Here is a 15527-nt window from a genome sequence, read left to right as displayed (position 1 = left end):
ACATCTGCTGTTGGCACCTCTCTACAAAAGAAGTGGGAGGCCAAAATCAGCTTCAACTTTTGCAAATTAAAAAGTAAACTTCAGACTAGTGGGTTTTCAGTACCACTCCTTAGTGAGCAAAAATTTTCTGCCCCATAAAATTGAACTGCTTCCTGAAAACTGACTCCTTTAATAAATTATAACATTAAAGTAAAATAGTAATTTCTACAAAACAATCCCTTGCTTCCTGATGCTCATAGAACTGATTGCATCTTTTTTTTTTTTTTTTTTTTTTTTTTGTACCGGGAATTGAACTCGGGTCCTTGTGCGTGCAAGTCAGGCCACTGAACTGCTGAGCTAAATCCCCGGCTCCACTGATTGCATCTTTAACGAAACATTCCATTTAGTTCTAGGGGCCAAAACCAAAAGGGATGCTGAATATTTTAAACAATTGTTAAAGAAAAGAACAATTAATAGCAAGAAAAATCAAATGAATCTTTGAGCAAACTAGAACATTTTAGGAGAAATAAATGTTGCACTTCAGCAAACACAAAATTGAAGGACTGGTAATTGTTCTAACTTTTCAGAAGGTGAGCAGCTACTTTCAATTGGAATAAAGATCAAAAGGAAACCATGAAAAAAAAGTGAGTGTAATAAATTTGTAAGGTGGTGACTTCTGTATTGACTTTTGCAATCACTATAAATTGACTATATTTTCAGTAATTGTTGAAATATAGTCCTTTTAAAATGTGAAAGTCATAAACACATTGTTGATTTGAGCCTTCATAATGAAACTTGAAGTAAGTTATTTAGGACTGAAAAAAAATATTGAGAAGGGGAATAGTGCAAGGCACTTGAAGTGACAGCCATGTATAGGCAAAACTAGTGACAGCGCAAGTGATGTACTATAATTTGAACTGTGAAGTCATTTGAAATAAAGGCAGAGTTATGAGATTGTGTAAAGCTAACACGTTAAATTTGGTTCTATAAGCAACGTGCCATCAAAAAAGAAATAGTACCTTGGCAAGTGTGTACGAGCTGAGTAAAGTCAGGAGAAACATAATACTGATCCTATACGCGACTAGAACTCACAGACCACATCTAGGTGCCAGGACTGACCTAAACATTTTCATATATAATAACCTGTGAGATCCTCCCCATGAGGCTTTGAGGCCAATCGTGTTGTGTTATCTCATTTTACGGAGGAGGGAACTGAAGCAATTAAATCATGTCTGATTGTGACAGGAAGCATATCAACCTCCACATAGGTAAATTCCAGCAAAATACATCCCATTTTCAAAACAGGTGTGGCTTATCCAGAATATTCAGACTTCCATAAAACATACCTTGTTTTTAAGAGTTTTTATTATGGAAATTGTCAAATATTTGTAAACGTAGAATATACTCAACCTTCATTCACCCCACTGCCTCCCCCATACCCATCTTGATTTATTTACTACACCTCCATTCATTTCGCATACCTCTCTCCCATTATTTTTGAGTAAATCGTGAACTGAATATCATTTCATCATCACTAAATCTTTGAGGGGGTGTCTTTTTTACCTTCTAAATATGATCACAATACTATCAGGGAACATTATAAAATAACAATTACTTAAGATCAAATATCTTTCAATAGAGTTGTAATAATTTATTTTGCTTTAATATTTATTAAGAACTTGCAAAAGAAAAAATTTGCGGGGCGGTAGCATTAGGTGTCTTCAGACATCCTGGTTCCTTGAAATTGCTGCTATTTAAACTGCCTCTCCCTCCGCTGAAAGGAACAAGTCTGGCCCTGCTGTACGACGCAGAGCCTGCGCAGGTCTCCAGCCACCTTCCCGGTAGGGCGAAGGCTCTGCGCCCCGGAATCTGCTTCCCGGCCCTGTGTTGCTGGCCCCACCCCCGTTGCCTAGGCGACGACGGCCGCTTTCTTCCCGGGACTTCATGGCGACGTCCACTGGGAGTACCCCTGGGGCGACGACCCCGGGAGGGATGACCCAGACTGCAAACACGCCTCTCTCCACATACACGCACACACCCAGCTGACCCTGGAGTGCAACGCGAGTGCCTGAGATTATGAATTGTATAAATTCCTGCGTTGGACTGGTCCATTCCAAACAACCTCACAGCCATGCTCCTCCCCCACCCCCAGTTTTTTAAAAATTAAAAAAAAAATTAAGCAGTGAATTTAGATTAGGGTCAGGGGTGCTGAGTTACAACCCCCATACACGCACACACCCAGCTGACCCTGGAGTGCAACGCGAGTGCCTGAGATTATGAATTGTATAAATTCCTGCGTTGGACTGGTCCATTCCAAACAACCTCACAGCCATGCTCCTCCCCCACCCCCAGTTTTTTAAAAATTAAAAAAAAAATTAAGCAGTGAATTTAGATTAGGGTCAGGGGTGCTGAGTTACAACCCCAGCCCCTTTTAATGTTTTGTTTTGTTTTTTGAGACAAGGTCTCGCTAAATTCTTAAATTGCCAGAGAGGGGGGGCTTGAATTTACAACCTCTTTCCTCAGCTCCCCACAGTGCTGGGATTACAGGATCTCAGGTTTTTAATGGGTCCATCCCTGTTTGAAATTGCTATTCATTAATGCTCACAGTTGCAATTACGCAAAAGGTGTTACTGAATAATAACTATTCGTTGGTTGCTTAACATGAGAAGACCTGGCTTCCTTATTTGTTATTATTTTCCCATTTCTCTGAATACATAAATACATGCTAGAAGACAGGACAAAGGACAGTAGCTAGAAAATCACTCTTGTCACTAAGGCTAAATTCCTGATTACCAGCTTGTCTTTAGGAAAGTCATTTAAGCTCTTCGGATCCTAGTGGGCTCCTTGTGTAACATGAAGATATCTTCAGGTCCCAACCAAGACCAACTCTGAATAATAGGTTTTAGGTAACTTTACTCATAAAGTTACTATCCTGAGATAAAATTACATCTGTCATACCAAACATTACCCTCCAAAATGTATAAATCTCCACACAGAGTCTATCATAAATTACTTGTAGAGGAAATTTTCTTCAGTTTTTTAAGGCTCTAAGGTGAATAATAATGTGTTAATTAACATTGCTTTGCTCAGCTATTAGTATAAACAACATTTTTGTGTGCAGAAGATAAATATTAGCTACAGTCTCATAAATGATGGAATGCAGAGAGCCAGCGACTGCTTCCACACGCAGAGGCCATTCCCAATCCAGATACCTCCCAACACAATATGCAGGCCGCTAAGGCGTAAGATTCTCATATGAGCCTTTTGAAATAAAATTAGCATGCATTAAATGCACATTTTAATGTGATAAACTGATTTCTAAGCCAGTTATTCCCTTGTGATCTCTAATGTAATACAATTTCTGAAGTAGCATAGGAAATTTCCCAATTAAATTGTGTTATTTAAACATGTATAAAAATGCACCAGAATACACAGTTGTCAGTGAACACATACACATACTTATCCAGGTAGAAAATATATTTTTAAAGAAAACTGATAATTTGGGATTTTAATGAAACTGTATTTGACTTTTTTAAAATTAAAAATTTAAGATATTGCGAAGTACCAAGCTTTACAGAAGAAAAAAATAATACCACTCTTTACAATGGATGAGTCAATGAATGAACTATTTATGGGCCTTATGTAATTATCGTTTTTGGACTGATCACTTCCCTATTTGTTAAATTCTTGGAGCAGTTGTTCCCCATTATGTGCAATTCAGGACATGCTCGATTTTTTAGTTAGGAACAAATCAAACTAATAAGTTGTAACGTGGACTCACTCGGTAGCACTCATTTCCTAAGATGATACATTAATTCACTGTGGCACAAACTACATTGTCCACTGTAGTGAAGGCTCTGAGAGGACAAGCAGTGGACGCATAGAGCGCTGTCATCCAGTGGAATGGTAAGTCTTGCCTGCCTCCCATTCCTGCTGACTGGGGAGCTCGGGTCAGACAGAAAAGATGACAAGGCTCTCTTGTAGTCTATTCCTAAAGCTGCCACTGTTTAGCGGGACACTAAAAGGTTCTTAGATCAGATTCTTTCCAAAGTCGATCCCAAGAGGTAGTTCCTAATAGTATCATTTCAAATAAATCTTCTGTCTAAATTGACTTAACCAGAAGACTGTATAGTCAGCTGAGCCAAGTAATAGTGAAATATTTCTTTTCTTGCCAAATCTATCAAAAATAAAGCATAAGCTTCTAGTAGTCTGAGATTTCCCAATTGTTGGAATTTGCCAACACCTAGAATAAAAGCAAACGATTACCCTAATCATGTAGTAGGCACTCAATAAATTATGATAACTAATTAAAGTCATGGGTGGCCAGAAATATTCCAGGAGAGGTAGTTATTGTAGATTAAATTCTACTCAGATTCTGTGAACAAGCAAATATGAAACATAGATCCAGGGAAATATTTTTTTTCTGTGATTTTGCATAAGCTTTACTTGCCAACTTTCTGATTTTGACTTTCCAGTTTCTTCAGTAACATTAGAGAAAATGCTTCCCTTTAAAATATAAGACTAAAATTTTGGCATTTATCTGTATGAATATATAAAAACAAAAAAGTCGGGCATGGTAGCATACACTTGTAATCCCCAGCACTTCAGAGGCTGAGGCAGAAGGATTGCTGTGAATTTGAGGCCAGCCTGGGCTACATAGTGAATTCAAGGCCAGCCTGGACTACAAAGTGAAAACCTCTCTCAAAAAAAAGAAAAAGAAAAAATTCTGAAAATAAAGGTTTTGTCTGTACAGACTTATAGTGAAAGTTTATGTGTATGCTTAGAATTTAGTGACCATCTTTTAGCCATCTTTTTTTCTTCAACTTTTTTAATATTTTAAAAAGTACTATTTAGGAAATAGAATCATTTAAATAGTATATTTATAAGGAATATGCTTCAACTCACATCGGAGACTAAAAGAAAATGGAAAAGATTATCTTTTAATTGCCTCTTAATAATCCCTCTTAATGTCTTTGGGAGGTGTTTTGTTTTGTTTTGTTTTCAGTACTGATGATTGAACCTAGGGCCTTCACACTCAGCATCATCCCCAAATCTTTATTTTTTCCATTTTATTTGGAGACAAGGCCTAAGTCAATCCGTTAAACTGCCCACAAGCTGGGTTGGAATTTGTGTTCCTCCTGCCTCAGCCTCCCAGAGGGCTGGAGTTACAGGTGTGCACCCCTACACCCAGGTAATAAACTCGGGGTACAACTTGAGCAGTGTGATGATCAGGTTGCTGCAATTTAAATATCACTCTAGGAGCATTTCTTAAAATTATGAATAATTTATTGTGAAAGCAAACAGTATGGCCAATAATGTAGATGAACCTCTGCAGGCTATGGGATGATGCAAAACAAAAATATATTAATGCACCACAAAATGTTCATGCAGTAGTAGTATTTTTCAGACACTTAGGGCCCCTGAAAACCTCTGTGAGAGGTATGAAAGGATTGACAAATATTTACGCTTGTCTTTCTTACTGTTTTTCTTTGGGCTTACTGTTTTGTTTAAAAAGCCATGCCCTTCCTCTGCCTCTGTCCTCTCCCTTGGGTGGCTACACATAATCATAGATATCTTTGGAAGCTTTCCGAAGTTTTATTTTACTAAAGTCAAGTATTTAAAAGTCTAGTTTATTTTTAGATGTATTTTGTACATTTGAAATGAGGACCCAATTTTATTTCCTCCTAAAAGTGAATCACCGGTTATCTTCATTTATTGGGTAAACCATTAATTATGTTTTTTCTTGTTGGAGAGTAGACTGTTGCCAAGACAAATATATGAATGGACATAAGAATGAAAAGAATAGTGGGACAGAATAAAGAACTAAAAATGTATACATATATATAGTCCATTATTGTGTCAATATTTTGTCATTTTTATATTAACCTTTAATATCTGATTTGGAAAAGGTTCCTTGCACTATTCTTTTTTTTTTTTTTTTTTACTGGGGATTGAACTCAGGTCCTTGAGCTTTCCAGGAAGGAGGCAGAACCACTGAGCTAAATCCCCAGCAATTCTTTTTCCAACTGTATGTATCCTCCCTTAAGAGTTTAAAAGTTATCTTGCAAAATTCCAGAATAATCCCATTGGGATTTGAGATTGTCATCGTATTATAATAGTAGCAGGCTCCAATTCTTTGAACATTTTCCAATAAACTTATTTTATCAATTCTTATTTTTAAACTTTTGATAAATAAAGTTTCAGAATTTATGTAGTCTTCTACAAATTATGTATAATTATCTTATCTTTATTATACTTGTGACCAAATATAATTGGTTATATCATATTTTTATAAAATTTAACTGCTTAATCAGGCATAGTGTAATCAAGCTTCTGTCACTGTTATTTCTGATTAGCTGTTCATATAGAGAAAAAGTAACTGTTTTATATGTTATATATAACCATTTTACTAAATTTCTTATTAACTCAAACAATGTTAGCACAGTGTCAGCTTTCTTAGGTATGCAGTCATATCATGTAATCTTCAAATAGATATTTTTCATGTCTTCATTTCTGATATTTGTCATATATGATATTTAGATTTATTGTACAATAATGTTATTAGTAAACATCCCTTTTAGTTCCAGATTTTTATAAGTGGCTACTATTTCACTATTCAATATGAGGTTTGCTGTTGATTTTTGCATATTGTGTCTTTCATGTGTAAGTATTGTTTTCTATTTGTATTTACCAAGAATTTCACTTCGGAATTTACAAAGTACTTGTTCAACATTTATTTATATAATCATAAGTTTTCTATAATTTAGTATGGTATAAAATTATATTAGAGCTATTAATGATGATCCATCCTTTATTTTAGGAATTAAACTTGTTTGGTCATAATGATAGCTTATTACTCTTTAATACACTGCTGGGTTCAATTTTCTAAGACATATTTTAACTATAATCTTATATCTATAGTCATTAGTGATTTTAGTTTGTAATTTCTTTTTTCTGAATTGAGGTTTTATGCATAGTGCTGAGATTTTAAAGATGAACTCTTCAACCTAAAATTTTAGATTGCTAAGTAGTTTTTGATTCTAAAACGGACATAGTTATTTTATAAAAAGTAGAGTTCCAGTTTAATTTGTGTTTGGTCAGGTCAGTTTTTTTCCCTTTTCGCTTGTCAATTTTGATTTTATCATTTTCCTAGGAAATTATTCATTTTCTTGGAATTTCAAAATCTATTGCCACTTAGTATGGTGTATATTTATTTTTTCCTCTTTATTTTTAATCACATTTGCCAAAGATTGGCCTCTTCTCTCCATAATTTAAAGAACTTTCTTTTTCTTTTATTAAATTCTTCTTTCATTTATTTATTTCCTTTTTAAAATGTTGGCACTTGAGCTTCTTAGCAAGATTATGGAGAGGTAAGTGAGGCCTCTCCTTAAGTACAAAATTTAAGGGAGTGCCAAAAGCCTGGTGACCCAGACAAATTATGCTTTATGCACTACCTTAGTAAAATAAAAATTAATGCACAAAATCCATAATGGATCAAATTTTTAAATAAAGATAGGATCAGTATTACTGACTTTTCTTTTGCCTCAGGCTTTAATGTGGCTTAAAACAGCACTTTTCTTAGTTCATTTATTTTTAGGCTTGACAAAAGCCTTTCAGAATCTGACATTTGCAGACAAGCCTATGTTCTCTGTACTAGGAAACCCCTCTACTAATCAGTTGAAATCCATCATCTTTCTTTTAATGAAAGCTTATGAAGAATATTTTCTACTTAAAAACGACCAGTTGTGGATACAATCATGCCTTTAAAAGCTTACATCTTGAAAAAAGACATAGATACAACTATGGAGTGTTTAGGCTATGTTGAGGAAAAAGAAATCAGAGAGAAGATTATCTCGTAAATAATACCAGGCTTGAAACTTTACTGCTTCTGGAATAACAGCTAAAATCACCCAGGTGGTGCAGTAAAGTGAGTTAACAGTGCAATTTAGTTTACATATTTTCCTAGTCTTATAGATAATTTTAGAGAAAGCCACAATTACGTATTGACATTTTTTAGCCTGTTAATTTTCTATTGCATCTCTAACTTTTACAAGTCAAAATGTATGTACTACAAGATCAAAGATTTTTTAACCACCTAATATTCTTTCTAGTGAAAGGTGCTGTGTAAAACAAACAAAAAAGAGGCCTAGCTTAAAATAGGTCATGGAATTTAATTTAAAACAAAAACAAAGCAAAAAACCCAAAGGCAAACTGTACCAAAAATGATTATTTTAGGCTTGTAAGTTTTAGTGAAAATTATTGCAGTGATATTAGGCATCTTAGCTAAAATTATTATTGCTCAAAAGTTTAAGATCATTGCATTCCCTTTCATGTAGTTCCTGTGTGACCTTTCTCCTGTCTAGAGATTTTTTTCAAGTCAAATAAATTGGTCTGAATGTCTGAATAATTTGCTCTTCATGTATACCATTATTCATTTTTAATAATGATCACAATCTTGTGTATATTTAAACCTATAATATAATTTTTAAAACATGAATACAAATTTAGGTTTAAATGGCTCGCCTTAAATCTTGAGATTAATCAGCAGTCAAACCTCGATGAGCTCCTGGGTTCATCCAAATTGTGTTTTCATTGTTCTCCAGCAAAGTACAGTGTTATCGTGTGATAAAGATGAATGCAGGCAGTCAGTCAGTAACCTGTGATGGCAAACCAAGATCTGCAGAATCCTAAAATGAACTAAAAGATCGCAGGACTGCTCCTGAGGGATTTACAGTCTGATGGGAGTGACAATGTATGAATTAACTACTTGACTTCCAATAAAACTGTGTGTCATCGAATGACATTTAAACAAGTGTGTAGCTATATATTAGGGGTGAAAATACAGCCCTATATAAAAACTTACTGGTTTAATTCATTTTACAAGTATCTGAATGGCTAAGAGGGGCAAAATATTAGGCACAAAAATATTTTTCCTAATTATTTTGTAATCTAATTGTATATCCTAATTTAGGCTAATTTGCTCACCCTAGATTGCAATAAGATGATTAATATAGCATATTTTATTTTTAAACTGTTTTTTTCCCCCTCTCCTTTTTTGTATTGGTTATCCAGATTAATGGGTTTCATTTTTGCCGATTCATACCTTCACATACTTCGATCATTTTCACCTCCCCATCACCCCTCATGCCTGCCTTCCTCCCTAATTTTATACTTTTGAGGGGGTTGAATGTTTATGTTTTTCTCATGTCCGTCCCACAATAACCTACTGTTATATCCCCTCCTCCTTTCTGTTATCCCTTTCTTCATGTCTAATAATATTCTCCTTTTTATTTTCGTGTTCTCTTTAGATTCCACATACAGCATTAAGGAGAGAGTGCAATATATATCTTTCTGAGTCTGACTTATTTCGCTCAACATTAGATCCATCCATTTTCTTGCAAATGACAGAATTCTGTTCTTCCTTGTGGCTGACTAATGTGTATACATTCGACATTTTCTTTATCCATTTATCTGTTGATGGGCATCTAGCCTGATTCTTTATCTTGGCTATTGTGAATTATACCACAATAAACATGACTATGCAGTTGTCCCTATAGTATGTTAACTTTAATTCTTTGGGGTATATACCAAAAGCAATCAGTATAGCTAGAACAAAATGGTAGTGCTAGTTTTATGATCAAAAAATACAGAGAATTTTTTTTAAATTTTACAATAAAAGGTATATTGTCATTAATCCCCTTTAGTTCCCACCCGCTTGCTTCCAACACATGTATCCCATCATTCTTATCACTGAAACAGCTCTGGAAGTCTTCTTTCAGGAGTGTCTTTACTTGAACTGTCATGGCTGCCTCCATGTCCTGAATCAATTCAAAATGTTTAAATTTCTCAGTCATTTTAACAAAGAACCAGAGTTGCACAGAGCCAGAGGCAGTATATAAGGTGAATGAATATGCCTTATAATGTTTTATTATAATATTTTATATAATGGTTGATCAACAGTGTGGCACCAAAAACTATGTAAAATATTTTAAAATGTATTAGAGTGAAAGACACATTGCCTTTAATCTCCCTCAAAATACCAAAACTACTCCCCCTTGCTTCAAACACACTTGCCCATTTTTCTTGGAAATGTGTCTCTTACTGTAATAAATTTTTAAAGTTAAACATTCACTGTAGTTTTCAGTCACCCCTAGTATATTTTAGGAGCCTCTATATTTGTTTTCATTGTGCCTTATACTAATTTACAAGGCCACAAAAAAAAATGTGAGCTCCTTTTTTCCCACATCCTCAACAACATTAATTTTTAAAAGTATTTTTTGGTGATAACAATTCTTATTAGAGTGAGAAGGAGTCAAAATGTAGTTTTAATTTGCATTTCCCCAATGGTGAAAGATATTGAATATTTTTTCATATACTCATTCGGCATTTGTACTTCTTTTGAAAAGTGTTGCTCAGTTCACTTGCCTGTTTATTCATTTGGCTATTTGAATTTTCAGTGTAAAGTTTTTGAGTTCTTTATGTGTTCTAGATATTAATCTGCTATTGGAAAAGTAACTGATAAAGATTTTCTAGCATTCTGTAGGCTGTCTCTTCACTCTGTTAGATGTTTTCCTTGTTTTGCAGAAACTTTTAAATTTGATGTCCCATTTGTTGATTCTTGCAATTATTTCCTGTTCTATTGTCATTCTATTTGGGAATACATAATAAAAGCCTTAAAGAAAGAAAATTTTGAAGGACTGTTTCTCAGTAGAGTAAAGGCCATATTGACAATCTCAGCCAATATCATGCTGAGTGGCGAAAAACTAAAAACATTCCCTCTCACATCATATACCAGGCAAGGATGTTCACTCTCACCACTACTGTTCTACATGGCTCTTGAAAGTATAGCTAGGGAAATTAAGCAGGAGAAAAAAAGGAAAAGGTTACAAAAAGGAAAGGAATAAATCAAGTTATTCTTGTTTGTAGTTGATTTAATTGTGTACTTAGAAGACCTTAAATAATAGCCAAATCAATTCTAAGCAAAATAGGCAGGACTGGAGATAATCATACCTAATTTTAAATTATATGACAAAGCCATAAAAACAAAAACAGCATGGTACTAATATAAAAATAGAAATTTAGACCATTATAATGGAATAGAGGAAATAGAAATAACCCCAGACTACTATAGCCTTATAAAGGAGCCAAACAAAACAAAACAAAACAACAGCAACAGCAACAACAATAACAATACACACAAACACACACACACACACACACACACACACACACACACACACACACACTTATAGCCTTATAAAGGAGCCAAACAAAACAAAACAAAACAACAGCAACAGCAACAACAATAACAATACAAACAAACACACACACACACACACACACACACACACACACACACACACACACATTGGAGAAAAGAGCCTCTTACTGGGAAAACTAGATATCCACTTGTGTAACATTGAAGCTAGATCCTTATCTCTTCTGTTGCAAAAAGTCAATTAAAAATGGATCAAAGTCCAAGAGATAAAGCCTGAAATGTGGAAACTGCTAAAAAAAAAAACATGAGGAAGCACCTGAAGCCATAGACACAGGCAAAGACTGCCTAAGGTAGGGATTTTTAAAATAAAAATTGAATAACAATATTAAATAACATACACTAAGCGAATAACCATTAGCAATAGGTGTCATTTTTTCAATATGTCTGTATTGAACACAATAAGAAAAAAATGGAATGTCATCTTGTTCCCTGTAGCAAAATAGTTCCTTACTCTTATTTATTGTCTACTATTGGCATGGAAGTTTCAGTAACTAAATGGTGCATTGAAAAACAGTTGCACATTTTCTTTCAGCAGACTCTCACAGTGCCTTGAATTCTGTGGTGCTGCCATCATCTCTTGTCTATTTCTGAGCTTCCTTTTACATCTTCCATGCACAGCTTCTCCTCTGTCTCTGGCTTTGAAAAAGTCCATGCATTCTCACACTTACTTACAGTTGACTTCTAACACACCTTTAGACTTGACCTTTCAGACTCCAGCATTTCCAATTAACATCTAAATATTTCTTCCTTGCTACACATATTCTACCTTCATCTCAGCCACTGAACTAAAACATCTTGCCTTTTAAAAGCCAGCATCACCTTCCAATACCCTTATCTCTGTCTGTGTAACAAAGGTGCCTTCGGCAGTCATGCAGGTTGTACTAGCACTTGGCTGATGTGTTAGTGAGAACTGAAATTATATTCACACGTGAATGTTTAAGCACAGAGCTGTGTCAGTCTTGTGAAAGGTCTCTTACCACTTCCTCCACCTAATTCACCCAGTGATGGCCCATATATGTGCTGAAGGCCCTGAGTGTGATCACCTTTTTTACCAAGTCATCCATTTCAGAAACTCAAAGTCTTCATCTTTCTTTCTTCTTTCACTCTCCCAAAATACATCATGCTGAGTTCACTGCTTTCTTTTTATCCACATTGCCAGGAGTCCAGTGCAACCTAATGCTTTATCTCTGAACTATTTTCATTTCATCAGTTCTCTTCATTTAACTCTTCCTCTGCATCTTTTTGCTACTGGGGATTTCTGTTCCTTAAAACACAAGTTTATCTTGTCATGTAAAGGCTCAGAAATCTCAAGGATTCTCTTTTTCCCATATTATTAAGTAAAAGCTCCTCAACCTGTCATTTATAGTATATATCAATGATACCTGTCATTTATGGTGTCTTGTGCCTCATAAGCACTCAGTAGGTTTTTGTCAATTCATTAAATTTAAAATCTTATAAAATAATGTTCCCAGTGCTCACTGCCCACCTAACTCCAGCTAAAATCTCCTGTACTTACCCTAGGCACCATTATGTGCTCAATACTTACAGAATCCATCCTTAACTTTGTTGTCTGCATAACCTTGATGTTGCTGATGCATTTGCCTTGAGCACTATCCACACAAAATGCCAGCAAGTCATTCCTGGACCCACTTTCCAAATACTTTCTATGTCCCGTCTGTTAGGGGACAGAATGCCTTTCCCATTTATTTTGGCTCATTTATCATGGTCTGTTCTTGTGTTAGTCATCTTTGGGTTTGCTCCTCCTGCTAAATGTTAAGCATTTTGATGTTAACAATGCTTTATTACTTATCAATGCCTCCTTCTGAGCCCCAAGTTTAAGGAAAAAAATGTGCATAGCCATACTCAGTTATGGATGTGCCAAAAGACAGGCTGACTAGCTATTTGATTTTTCAGGAATGAGATACCATCCCAGAAAACTGGAAAGAAAAATAAATGTTTATTTAGGAGGTTTGTTTTTAGTTTTCTCTGACAGCAACTACACCACCAGAATATATTTTGCACCACTGAGTTTAATGCATAAAATACAAAATTGAAGTATCTCTGTCAGAACAAAATGGCTAAAGGAGAGGGGGAAGTGGGAAAGGTAGGGGAAAGGAAATAAGGGCAGAGACAAAAATAGGAAAAAATAGAAACAGAGTCTTTGTAAATAGGTAAGGGTGAAGAGGGTGAAGGGAAGGCGGGGGAATGGGGAAAAATAAGAACTAAGATACATCATGTAAAGGTGCAAGACCCCAATGATGAATGTAACTGTATTGTTTGCCTTAAATGTACCAATAAACTTAATGAGAAAAAATTGAAATATCTCATTCCTTTTATTTTTTTATAGAAAGATGATGAATTCCAGGAGCATGAAAAAATTCTGTCTCCAGATTTTCTCTCAACTGTACAAATCACAGATTTACTAACAGAGAATATTGATGGAGTTCAAGAGTAAGTACTTCAATATCACAATTAAATATAGATCAGTTCTAATTCAGTTATAAATGAACACGATATACTATTTATTATACATGTTAAGCTTTTTTACTGTGCACTGAAATACTTCCAGACTCCAAAATACAAAATTGAAAACTGACTTTTTGCCCTTCTTGACAGTCTTCTTAATGGGAGAAATACATTGCAAGCAAACTTGTTAATATTTACTAAGAATACAGATTTATTGTCAAAGCAGCCTCTAGTGTATGCCACCTTCTCTTTCATTCATAAAACTGTCAAAATGCAAAACAAAAATGTGTTTTCTTGCTGTACTTTCTGTAATATTAATAATTGATACATCTTATTATTTTGTAATTCCTGGATATTGGCCATCCACTTGTGATTTTGATCAGGCATGAAGGTATACTAAATATTCTTGATTACATGCATGTTGCTTAAAAAGATAACTGAGTTTATAGGAAATAATTCATAGGTACATCTCACTTTATTTCTATAATACATCATTTATTTAGAACACTAGTCAGTTATACTAAACAACGCAATTACTTAAATGTTGTTTCTAAAAATGACCCATTTAAAAAATTATCTCACTTTATAAGGAAAGACTGATTGGCCATAATGTGTGGAGAAGGGGGATGGTGTGATGCGCAGGACCACAGTGCCCTGCTGTTTTGTCTCTACAGTCCAGTCCTCCAGTACTCTTTGTCACCCAAGCACCGTGCCCAGCACCATAATGAACACACAGAAAATGACTCTGTGAATAGTTATCATTGGCAAATCTTACAAATACTGTGTAAACAGGCAGTTTACTACTGAGAAAGAAATATGACAAATGTACTGGCTGGAGGTGAAATCTGAGAAGGGAAAGCTTATCGTGAGCAGGAGCATAACACTTGCAGGCCTTTTCCCAAGATGCTCTTCGCCCCTAGGTCTTGCAAACTGCTAGGGCCCACTGACCTGCAATTTGGCCATACTGCTGGCTGACTGCATCTTAGTCGGTGAATTAAAATCTGCAGTTCTTAACCAAGTATCTCATGGCAATTTTATCATTTTTTAATAAAAAATGAATGCTCACTGGGAATTCTGCCTCTATGTGTGAGAACTGATAAAAATGCATTCCTCTCTCGTTTGTTCCATGTGTTTTTATGTAAAATACTTTCTGGTTCCACCTATTCCAAGTGCTTTTGATCATTGCTACTCAAAACAACAGATAGTTAATATTAGGCAAACATAATACAATTGAAATAACGTATCTTAATACAATGTACATTTTATTTACATTATTAAATAAAAGATGTTATATTAAACCAAGTAAGCTTAAAGATGATGTTGCTCTTTAGAAGTATTTCTTACCATATTGTAAGTTGTTCTGTATATTGTACTTTATGTGACAGTGTATTTTTCAATTATTGACTCCCTCTTGATGTTATTTATCTGAACTGTGAAAATATTTTTAATATTTAAAGGAGGTGAGGTCTAGGACAAAGTAAATGGTTGATACAGAAGGTGACAGAGAACTTAGTGGGGTTCAATAGGAGGAGGATTTTTTAAAACTGTCTCATTAATATAAAAATTACATAAAGTCATCTCATCTATGGATAAATAAGGTCAATATTATCTTAGGAGCCATGTCTTTGTCATTTCCTTGTTTTTTTATATCGTGTTTTTAACCAGTAATTCTGAAATATTTGCAAAAATCACCTTTAATTTCAAGCAGCATTGTTATAAATAGGGATTACATGCTTTTCAAATGATAGAATTTTTTTTTTTTTTTTTTTTTTTTTTTTTTTTTTGTTGTGGGGTTTCTGGGTGT

The 15527-nt window shown here is 34.7% G+C and overlaps 1 protein-coding gene across 4 annotated transcripts in view; it reads left to right on the top strand.

Annotated features, from left to right (window-relative positions):
• The first annotated feature begins 3771 nt into the window (after positions 1-3771).
• Cabcoco1 (ciliary associated calcium binding coiled-coil 1) overlaps positions 3772-15527 on the top strand; it is a 97872-nt gene continuing 86116 nt past the window's right edge. For 3 of the 4 annotated variants that reach the window (XM_033766571.1, XM_033766570.1, XM_033766572.1), the window contains exons 1-2: positions 3772-3885; positions 13605-13708. In XM_033766571.1, coding sequence (XP_033622462.1) covers positions 3883-3885; positions 13605-13708 — 107 coding nt within the window. In that variant the 5' untranslated portion in view covers positions 3772-3882. The remainder of the gene's footprint in view (positions 3886-13604; positions 13709-15527) is intronic. The other variant, XM_033766569.1, reaches the window with a different exon arrangement.

This window comes from Fukomys damarensis, unplaced genomic scaffold, assembly GCF_012274545.1.
Source record: "Fukomys damarensis isolate Sample0158 unplaced genomic scaffold, DMR_v1.0_HiC HiC_scaffold_20, whole genome shotgun sequence".
Lineage (NCBI taxonomy): Eukaryota > Metazoa > Chordata > Mammalia > Rodentia > Bathyergidae > Fukomys > Fukomys damarensis.
This window is presented reverse-complemented; position numbering and strand designations above follow the sequence as displayed.